The sequence below is a fragment of the Metopolophium dirhodum genome, chromosome 9 (assembly GCF_019925205.1).
Source record: "Metopolophium dirhodum isolate CAU chromosome 9, ASM1992520v1, whole genome shotgun sequence".
Classification (NCBI taxonomy): Eukaryota; Metazoa; Arthropoda; class Insecta; order Hemiptera; family Aphididae; genus Metopolophium; species Metopolophium dirhodum.
Window position 1 is genome coordinate 10519869 of NC_083568.1, and position 12381 is coordinate 10532249.

A 12381-nucleotide genomic window follows, 5' to 3' on the forward strand; every position below is an offset into this window, starting at 1 on the left:
AACGCATCATAGATGGTAAACTATTCATAACAATTCATTATATTAGATATGTTTTATATTCTTTAATAGTAAATAAAGTAAGTAGGTAGGTAGTTAAAAAGTTTTTTCCCCCGACGAAGAACTATAATATACCCTTTTATGATGTTCAAAAAATGTTTAAGCTCTGTTAATTGACCAAATAAATTATTGAGATATATTTGTGATAAGACATCAGTGCTAGTCATAATCGTAAATAGTGGCCCCCCAGCCTCCTATAAACCAAAACTATGTGAACAAAACACAAGAATTGATTGGTATTGGCGTAATGCACAATATATTGTACATTTTGATGCTGTTACGGTTTAAATGGTATTGACAATCGACCAAAATAAAGTATTGATCAACACACGAAACAATAGTTTTCTCGTCATAATTGTATACCAAATTGCATTACTATTTATACTACACGCGATTGAATGTAATTCTAACTGTAAACACAGTATGAAAGTTTAAAAAGTAATAAGTCATAATAAAATTATGTTATTGGTAGAATAAATAATATTTTTTAAAAATTGGATTTTCCGTTCCATTTATATTGTATATGTGCAGTAAAAGTTTCGAGAAAGTAACGCTGAATAAACAGACAAATCGAGATATTTTGTAATAAATCTTTGATCATGACACGCGTAGTTTATTTCTAGATGAAAAATGTATTCTATAAAATATAGAAAAGAAAATATTTTCAAGTCTGTTTCAACATTTGGAGAAATCATATTATATGGACGCTTCCCTTTATACTTTTGTTTAATACAATAATATGCTAAACGCGTATAGAAATAGAAGTTATCATACCAATAAAAAGGATACGCGTTTTAGTTGTGTAATATAATTATTGTCAAAACTGATTAATAATATTACATAACGTTCTCGTTCATTTGTAATACACGTAGTACAGAAACCTGCTGCTGAAAGTTTCGATTTTAATAAAAAGTCTTTATTCATATTCATATTTTCATTTGCATAAGTTAAATAATTTATGGTTGTAATTATTAGTTTTTCGAAAATTAATGATTTCAACTCTCAACGAAAATGTGTTTAATAACGATCGAAAAACTAGTTTAAACGAGTCGACAGTCAATTAAAATAAATATTTGACTACATCAGGGCTTCCTGAACTATAGCAAATCGTAGGAAGGTAATTAATTTGCGAAAAAAAATTTCTCGTCACTCAACGCCGTGTGAGGTTAAAAACAAAAATAATAATACATTACATATTTCTTACACCCCATTACCTTAATCGCTGCTATTAATTATCCTCTCGTTATTCATACGTCCTAGTAAAACTGTAAAAACCATTAGAAAGACACCTCCGTTCAAAACGTACCTATATGATATAATATGATAAATATAATATATCGATCGGTTTTCTTTTCATCGTACCCACTATAATATATTATAATACTATATCATAACAGTGTCACTTCTGCCCGAAGCTACGAAATCCGTTGCAAAAAATACATCATCGTCTTCCCTTGGCGTTTCTACATTTTCTCGTTTCTGCACTCTCGCGATCTACCTATAGGTACCTATACCGCCTACGGGTTTCCGATCAATATATATATAATACTTGCGAATATAATAATATTATGCTCCACAGTCAGCAGACGACGTCCGTCCGTCCGTCCGTCGGAATAATCGGCTGTCGCTCATAAAATCGTTTGTGCACAGTTAGATCGTTAAAAATAATATTTATTAGCACTGTATGGCGAACACAGGAGGTACACTGCACTGCGTGTACGTTACACTATATAATACGTCATGTAAATATGTAATAATAATTAATAATAATAATAATATTATACATAGCGATCGGAAGTGCTGTAACTGAAAATTATAAATTACGATAACATTATCATAGCTATAATAGTGGACTGCTATATTATTATACTCGTATTGCGATGGGTCTATACGAACGGACGCACATTTGATGTTCCCAGGACTCGCACAACATACATTATCGTAAAACCGATTTATAATATTATTACACGTGAAAATCAATCGCGATAGGCCGCTGTCGAACCGAACACAATAAACCGTATATATACGCGCGCGTGATGATAAAATATAATAATTACACCGCGCGTATTGTTAGCCGTTACCTATTAGGTATATAATGTAAAAATAGTCATCTGCTGCAGTTAGAAAATATAATATATAGGTAAGTATACCTATAGGTGTAGCTGGCATACGGGGGAAGACGCGCGCCGCGCCATAAATGCGTATAATATGTTTTTAAGTAGGCACTGCTTTCAATAAAACACACACACACGCATACGTATATATTATTATATTAACTGTGGTCAAAGATAGGTATTAGATAGGTATTATACACGTATATGATATGGTTAACCACCGCATCACCTGTCTATATAACCGTATCATTATGGGCGCGGCGGATAAATTAGTATTTTATGTGTACAGAGAGAAAAATAAATACGATTTCGTCTAAACACGTATTATTATTATTATTATTATTATTATTACATTTTACGCGTGGTCTTGGGCGCATCTTCGAGATCGAGCCATTATACTATAATATTATAATATTATAATACGTACGATGTACCAGCTATTCCACCGCTCGCGTTTTGTGCCCATACACGACCGACACGACAATAACAATAACTCTTTCGAACCCGATACATAATTATACATAATACGAACACCGTTTTTGAAATTGTTTTCAAGCCGAAACGTGACGTTACGTTATAATCGGTTATTGTATAGTATTACAACTACGGACGAGATGTATTTATGGTACATGGGTAATATAATATATATATATGTAGTGTCACTGCGCAGGTATAGTGGTGGTGGTGGTGGTGGTGGTGGTGTACACCTATGGTAGTATAATAGTGTTGTAGTTGTATATAGTTGTAAACATTGTAACAGTGGTAGCTATTATGGGCAATACTACCACGGTATAGACGGACGCGTTGTTGTTGTGTTGCGCAAGAATAAGATGACTCGGGAGACGATGATTCGCCGGCGTTGCTCGCGAGCTGCACGCGGAATGGAATAATAGTCGCGCGCATTGTTGTCCAGATCACGTATATCTACGTATATTATATATTATTATTTTTCTCTTTCTTTTTATCTCTCGAACGCGCACACGACTATTGTGCTGTGCGCGGGAGGTATACGGACTCTTATGACTATAATAATATGTAATAATGTATATGCTTGCCGCAGTTGTACTTACCGAATATTTGCATGTGTCGAGTATTTCCACTTCTGTGAGAACGCTATCGAACGTCACGTCGTGTCTGTACAACAGGTCTATACGTAACAAAACAAAACAAAAAAGGATTAATTAAAAGTGCATTATGCAAACGGCGTGATAAATGTTATCTATTTTTAGATCAGAAAAGGTACTACTTCAGCGCGTATATACTATACAATAGTTCGTACATACCTATACTTGGATATAGGTAGATACATACGTATAGGCGCACACATACCTGTATACCTATATTTATTTATATAGGATACAGACAGACAAGACTTAGGCATTTATAAATCTACCAATAACACTTCAGAGTTCAAATTATATAAATCAATACCTAGTCCAAACATTTATGTGCATTATTATTCTTCCGTGACAGGGACTTACGTTTCAGAATTGATCACGTATTGTTTATAAAAAAATAGCTTTTACGTACCTATGTATATAGAAGATATATTCAAACGACTTGACTTTTATGTAAACTATTCAAGAAGTCTTTATTACAATATTATGTAGTGTTCGTAATCATTACATGAGCAATATGTACTACCTATGTATAGTATTCAAGTTACATATTATATTATAAATAATTATATATACCTACTTAGCGACAAATTTAATTAAATTTTACCATGTTTAAGATATACTACTTTTAAGCCAGTTTTATTAGAACGATTAGTGGGAATAGCTTGGTGCTTGGATGTTCAAAATTAATTTTTACCAACATTTTTTATTATTAGATTGTAGACTTAACCTTTAAAGGGTCCAGGGCCAACGTGATATTAAAAAATAGTGAAATTATGTGTGCATGTGTTATTATGATATTTGGAAATTAAATTAATATTTTACTTTCAACAATTTAATCATTTTTTTAAAACATGTGAACACTAAATTTCATTATTTTTACTACGTAGTACGTACCTTTAAAAAACTTTGTTGTATAAATATATTGTTAGTTTGTTTGGAATAACAAATTGTATATTATCAGGAGCGAAAAGTCATTGTAAAAATGTCATTTTCCTCACTGGTTAACCTTGGTTAAAATAAGACCTTGAAATTGTATGGTATCCTTAAACGATTATTCAAATTGATTATTATACCTTTATAGAGTAAGTTAAAATTTGTAATTTTCACAAAATTATGTATAGGTATATAATTCTGAGAAACACATGCATTCGTACGTCTGCAGGTTGATGCACCGTGGGAAAACTAAAATGTAATATACTAACTGCGAAGATACTTTATATGGTCGTTGACTGCAAAGAAATAAAATTAGCTTAACTAACGAATACATTTTTTTTTATTTAGCCAAATAATTTACAATTCAAGTAGTAACCGATACGAATACCAACTGAGGTATAAGCTCGTATCTAGTAAGCGAAGTTCATCAATATTACAATTTATTTAAAATACTAATATAAAAAAAATACGATTTAGTTAATTAAACATTGTACTATGTTTATAGTAGACAGATACTTTAGAAACATAATTAACATATGCGTTACTTAAAGGTAGGTAAGATATTATGTTTAGACATATTATGACTTTTTATAATTTTGTAGTAAGAGTTAATTTGAAAAAAGTTATAGTAGATTAGTCCGATTTTAATTTTTAGTGAAAGCAAATATTTATATATAATATCATGAACATGTCCATATTTTTTACCCAACCCAAAGGCATAGAATAATAGCTTACCCATTATTTTCTCTCGTGGTTTTATCATACAATTACCTATTTCGATGAGTTAAATCACTGCAATGACGTCGAATGATAGTAATATACTAAAAAGGTTTTAATTTAAAAATTAATAACTCTACATATATACATATCGTCAAAACGGGACATGAAGAAATTAGAAAAAAAGAAAATATTTTCAGAGAAGCGACTACGTTGTGTCTGCCAACTTGACGAAGATGTCACCTAAAACGTTTCGTAAGTATAAAAAAATAATGTAATATCGACGTTACGCGTATATAGGTACTATACATAGCGGTACGGAATATCAAAGGTAATATTATATAGTACGGCCGTGTAATGACAAACGTATATTATTATTATCGCGTACGCGACGACGAGGGTTGTACGACAATTTGTACGGTCACTTCGAAAAAATAAATATTCTATATTATTCCCACTTCCGGTTTATTTTCATAGCCTACAAAGTGATTGCGATAAATATTACTATCAGTATAATATATTATCACCGCACATAATATAGTCCACGATCAATTATCACCAATTTATGTTCACCGTACAAAGTGTCCGTCATAGAAAACAGATTAAGGTGTCCGTTTACCGACGACGAGACGGCGGGTCTTTAGTACACCGAGGTCGATGGCGGCGGCGCGACGGTGGTGTTCCATAATATGCGCGCCGTCTAAATAGCGGAATCGCGCGGGTGAACGATGCGCGCCGACTACATAGCGGAATCGCGCGGCTGAACGAAACGAACGAGCAAAGAAGAAGAAAAATTTGATTCCGGCCGCTGTGTGTATAATATTTACATATTATACGCGTAACGTATAACTACGATAGGAAGCGCCCGCCACATTTTTATTAATTATGTCGCGCATATTATACAAATCGTTTATGAAAACATCGTCGGCGACGAGACGTTTTCTCTTTCTCTCGTTTTCAATTAACCGAGTGGGCGGACTTTGACTGTACAGGCCCGCCGACGGAATTCTGTACGCCTATTTATACATAATAATATTATATCATAAATAATACGCACCACCATACACCGCGGCGGCGGCGTATTATAATAATATTATGTACGTTCGAAATAAAATAATAAACGGACGAGGCAGTTGTAGTGGTGCAGCCTACACGCACCCAAAGGCCAATATACCGATATTGTGATGTTTATTGAACTTGCGCGCGTGTATAGGTCACGTCACCCACGTGGCCTCGCGCCGCGACTACCGCAAAAACCGTAAATCGGCGGTGGCGGGTCAAAGGTCCCGGAGAAAACCCGTCAAACCGTATTATAGGTTGGTAAACCAATGTGTAAGTTATATTAAAAATAATAAAATATTATACCGTGTATACCTCTATTATACCATCGTTTAAAAACGAAAAACGGGGAAAACGAAAAGCGCATTTGATTGAGATTTATTGTCGTACACGCGTGACGTATCTCGGTAGCGCGTGTGTGACCACCAGCGGCGGGGCAGTAACCGTATGGTGCGGTAACGGACCGAAGGACACGAATTTTTCGCGTCACGAGTCGAGTCACCGCGACGGTATCTATATAATATTATCGTATACTTATTTATATTTATAATAATAAAACGCGAGGGAAGAAATACATAATATATAACATATAATAGTATGTAGATATAATATAGGTACGTGTAGGTAAGACGTTCCTACGATTATTTTTTCTCCTCTCCGCGGCAGTGTATGTACCTGCAGCACCAGGACGCCGTTTATTTCATCATCATTATTATTATTATTTTTTTTTTTAATAGGGTTATCCGAGACCACGTATTTAATACTGCAGCTAGGATGCACAAGCGGCGACGGCGGTGACGGGTATCCCCCGTGGAGGTGGTCACGATGAGATTTATATACAATATTATTATTATATTATATACATAATAGTATAATATGCTTATCAGATCGGCTCCGGCCCGCAAATGAACACGTTACGTGTCACGGGTGGAAATCTGAGGATATAGGTACACGCCGCGTAAGTAATATAGGTATATACTATATACGGGGTGATCCATTTGACGTAAGACGCACTCATTATTATTTCAAAAAACACAAACGGTTTTGAAAATATTAATTTTATCTACGTAATACTATAATAGTCGTGACAACTTTTTTTTTAAACTATTTTTTATCGTTATTAATTTTTAAATTATTTTATTTTTTTGAATGACAACATAAATGTTTAATTCATTATTCGAAAGCTGAATATTTACGAAGTATTTCGATCAATAAAATCAAACTTCTGACAAATATAGTTTATTATAATATGTATTAATTATATATAAGTATTTAAAGCTTATTAGATGAGTGGACCAACATTTTTCGGGTAAACTTTTAATACTTACAACTTTATAATCTACCTACTTGTAAAAAATTCGATTTTTATATTAAACTGCTCTAAAAATTAATCTGCTTTGGAATAATAACTTAAAAATACACGTTGTCACTAAAAAAAAGTAAAAAATATAATTTTTTTAGAAACATTTTATTTTTGAACGACTTAAAATTTTGTAAAAAATATTTTCAAGAACGTTGATAGTTATTGAAATAATAAGTGTTATACGTTAAATTAATCACCTGGTATTTATTATAATATTATTATAGAGTGCAACCTCGCCATCGGTTCTAGTTTATACGTGCTCCTTCGATAAAAACCATAAAAGACAATATTATGCGTATGACATGTACCCATCGGACAACGATGTTTTCATTATCATAATTATTGTTATTAAATAAAATACAATATACGAATGGTTGGAGATATACCTATATGCAGTTATTTGTACTTGTTTAAAACTCTAGATATGCAAGGTGTGTGTTTACTCGCGGTTTTTGACGATAATAGTCCTACTATTTTTATATAGTTATAATTTATAATTATATTTCGTCGGAAAACTACTTAAAGGGTATTAAATAGTAATATAACACTGCAACATTATTAATATTGGTATTAATATTGATATTGCCGTATAATCGTATTACTGTATTAGTGTTGGCAGTGGTCGTAGCCCGTTGTAGGTGGTATATAGTGCATCGTTTCGAAGGTTAAAATGTATATTATTGTTGCACCGGCGTTTTAAGTATTAAACCAAATGAACGTCACCAGCGCGGTTCACAGAATCGGACGACCAAATCAAACACAAACAACCGAGCGTGCAGATTTCGGTGGCGGCGTCGCGTCGTTTTAACGGTAACAATATTAATAAACAATAATAATAAAATAAACACGCATTATATTTGGTCGCAGTAAATACAAAAACGGTGTCGATAAACTCTATTTGGTAAATGGTAATTGTACGGATTCTGTAATTTGTCGTCTGCGCCGGGCACACTCCTACGGGTTACCGCGGCTATAGTTTTCCGCTAGACTATACACACGCGTTCGAAAATAAAGTTTAATTTACTTTTTTAATTTCTCGTTTAGAAGAAAACGAATTAAGTATAGTTTATTATATATAACACGTCGCGGCCACGACGAAGGACTTCGTGAAATCGTATATCAGACGGTATTTCACCCTAACGCGTGTTACAAAAAAATACGACGTCGTTTAATCGGAAGTACGTCTGAATGTCTGATCAGTGGCGTCATTTACCTGGGGGGAGGGTTCTGGCGAGTGGCCGGTATCCGGTCGTGTAAAAGCCCATGTCGAGTTTGTTATGGGCTAGTGTCGAGGTCGTAATATGGGCCGGTGTCGGGCTGATTTATGAGCGATGGGCCTTTCGCCGCTGACATGATTCGTTGTAACGTCATCACTGCGTCCGATGTCCCCTCCGTGAAATTGTAATAATTACGATAATTATTATGTACATAATATTAAATCATAACAATAACACCATCGGCGTGTGTCTATAAACTCTAAAAGCAGTTACTTTCTGACCTTTTTGTCGGGTTCGTGTCACACCGCGAAACGTTTTCAATTTCAATCGAATAGCGTGGGTTTACACATATTTTTTCCATTGCAATATTGCTTATAATAATATGCAATATATATGTGCATCGCCCATGCACAATTGTCAACAATAACATAGGTAGTACATTATATTATTATTGTATTTTATATTCAACAAAGTTACTTTAATTCGAACGGGAAAATAGAAATGTCGAACGCAATATTTCGATAAATAATAAAAGTAAAAAATATAAATTTCTACACGTTTCAAATTTCGCGCAACAATGCGTTCACTACGACTATAATAATTATAATTGGTGTAATATTATTATGTTATTTGATATTTTGTTGTTCCGAATCTATTTATGTGCCATCAATACGTACTTAATAGACAAATCTCGAAAAAAAAGTTCCGGGGTTCATTAAATACGTAAAAGGTGATGGCGTCTAAAACGTGAAAAACATCACTACATACTGCAGCCAGAATTATTGAAACGTATAAATATGTGGGTTCGTTGTGCTTTTACAATGTTTGTATAATATTCTAAAATACATTAAACGCTTACGTGATTATTTGATATGTATTATTATGTAGCTTTGCTAAACGCATGGTGAACCGAGAGTGCGGTGGAAGCAAATAATATAGATATGGGTTCTTGAACTTGCAACTATTTTAAGCTATAGTTTATGCGTTTGTTTTACTAATATTATATTTTTAAATTTGTTATTATTGAAATTTTAAAAGTTCAACAAAGTTCAAAAGTTCGAGAAAAATTTAGTTTGAGTTTGCACGAATGAGGTATTAAGCACGTGTGAAGTCGACATTAATAATTGAGTATACCAGCTATAATAACTATATATAGCTACAAACTTAACAAAAAACGAACAATATACAACTATGTGAACTGAGAAGTAATAGGTAATAGCCACTCAGACTAGTCGGATTTTTTTCGGAGCTTATAATTTTCCGTTCATCCCATTTCAAACTTCATATGATCGCAGTATCATTACAGTTAAATGATGATTCAACCAAAAACAGTCTAACAGCGGTGTACATTCTCGAATAATTGTTGTTCCATGGTCGTAGGAAACTGTAAATTGTACAGATCACTATTATTAACTATATTGTCGATTCTCGACTTCATATGCTGTGACGTACGCGCATTATCATTATATCATTATACCATATTGGCATATTGTGCAGATCGGGGAGGTTCCCTTATTTTTACCCCCCTCCCCCCTCCTAGAACTTATATTAAAAAATAACTGTTTTTAGAAAAAACTAAAAATTACTATAAAACATACGTGCAATGGGTCCAAAACCATGATTCAATTCAGCTCACTATGTATGTATGTAGATATCGTGTTAGTATATATCAGCCACAACAAATCAAAATTCTCGTGGTGGGAAATTTTTTTTTCTTTTAGCGGCCCCCATCATGGGTCCCAACTGCAGTGTTTTTTATGAAAGTATAAATTGGCCCACCAACTATATAATAAGTTGGACCCCCCTGGACTATAGATAATCAGCGCTGCTGGTTACGTATAAGGTATCGGCTCACCGAGTTTTAGGATTTCTAACGTTTGACTATAGCTACTGTACGGTTTAATAATTCGTTTCAATTATATTTTCTACTAATGTTTCTACTAATTTCCAATTATCATATAGAAAAATAAATTAGGGACAGGCACTAACGAGCGGCTCACGGATAATTTATCGGTAGCTCGCCAGCCCAATCCGTGTGTACTATACAATTTTGAACGGTTGCTATATTTTATTATATAATATTATATATACGCTGCAGTGATCGGTCACTAAATTGTCTGCTTTTCCCGTTGTATATATTTATACAAATATTATATGTATAACACCGCCGAGAGAGAATACGTGTGGCCGTTGACCGCGGCGGCGGCAGGCGGAAAGCGCGATAAATTTGTCTGCGCCGCGAAAACGGGGAGGCGGCGGGCGGCGACGGCGATTTCACACATTTCGGGAACGCGTCCAAGTTTATACGCGGCGCGCGTCTTACAATATAATATATACGTACATAGAACGCACAATAATAATAGTAATATAGTGTCGCAGAGATTCCTGGCGTGCCCACGGGAAATCCTACCTCAAGTTATGCGGTCAATGCGCGGGGATTGAGTAACGCACGACGACGCGATTATATAGCGGCGGAATACATATAGTATATACGGTTCACGTAAGCCGTTTGTATAATATAATATATAATACGAGGGCGCCTCGACATAATATTGTGCTTAGAAAATAGTAAATACAAGAATTTCGTTTCGATGATTGTAAAAACGTTTTCAAAATAACTTAAAAAACGAGTTAAAAAAAAAAAAACTTTAATATTAGTAAAAACGAAAAACTTTCAAACTATTATATTATTAATTATTATGCTTATGTTTTTATGGATCTTCAGTTATTATCTAGCTGCATCTAAACGTACATTATTATATAATATAGTGAGTGATTTAAAACTGTTTAAAATTAAATTTTTTTCGATAAGACAGTGCATACTATCTAGCCCTGGAGCTAAATGTGTTATAGATAAATAGATTCCAGCACTGAGCATAATATTATACATTAATAAATTATATATTTATATTTTATATGGCTATAGGTTGCATAGCGATTCCGTAATCACAATCCAAAATGGACGCGCAGCCGGCATTCGGGTCGCGTAGATATAGTATTATATTATATATTATTATATGTATGGGAGAAAAACGAACCGTCCGCTGCACGCGATGGAAAACATATAATACCGTCCGTGACGAATAACGATGCATAATAATCGAAATAATGATGATGTAGATAATCTAAAATCTATTGATCGTGGTGGCTTTTGCGCCTAAGTCATCCGCATCATCCCCACGATATCCATGGGTTTTTATTGCGCATGTATTATTGTATTAAATCGTATAAAGCTATTGCGCGGCGTGTATCATAATTGGAGATGAACCGACTAGATACATAATATTATTATATATCATAATATTGTACCTGTTGCAGTGATGGGCATACACCTGTTGTAGCGTAGGGTACACCTGTTGAAGTGCGCGGGACGATCTCGCGAGCGCGCGAGTAAGCGAACTCCGCGCGGTACCTATCTTCTCCGCGTCTCGTTTTCCCTCGAGGTGATGACGGGGTGCTATAGGTCGGGGCCATCCAAACGCGGTCGCATAGTTCAATTAATCGGATAATCGTTACCGCGTGAATTATATTATACCTCGGTACGTATATATTGTATGTTATTATAATATTATGCCTACACGAGTATTATATTTCCGTTGCAGACGTATCCGCTGCTCAGGTACGGCACATCGCGATATGCCAATATACGACCTATACACGCGTTATACATATACATGATATGTTGTTTTAATACCTAATATATAATTTTATATTATAGTATTATACTAAATACATTTGCAACTCGCTCGATTATATTACAGTATTATATGGACCGCCGTGCTATATGTATAGGCGCGGGA

At 34.2% G+C, this 12381-nt stretch overlaps 1 protein-coding gene across 1 annotated transcript in view; it reads right to left on the reverse strand.

Annotated features, from left to right (window-relative positions):
- LOC132953099 (ras-related and estrogen-regulated growth inhibitor-like) overlaps window positions 1-12381 on the reverse strand; it is an 81556-nt gene that overhangs the window by 39956 nt on the left and 29219 nt on the right. The window contains exon 4 of the mRNA XM_061025667.1: window positions 3242-3318. Within this exon, the coding sequence (XP_060881650.1) occupies window positions 3242-3318 (77 nt within the window). The remainder of the gene's footprint in view (window positions 1-3241; window positions 3319-12381) is intronic.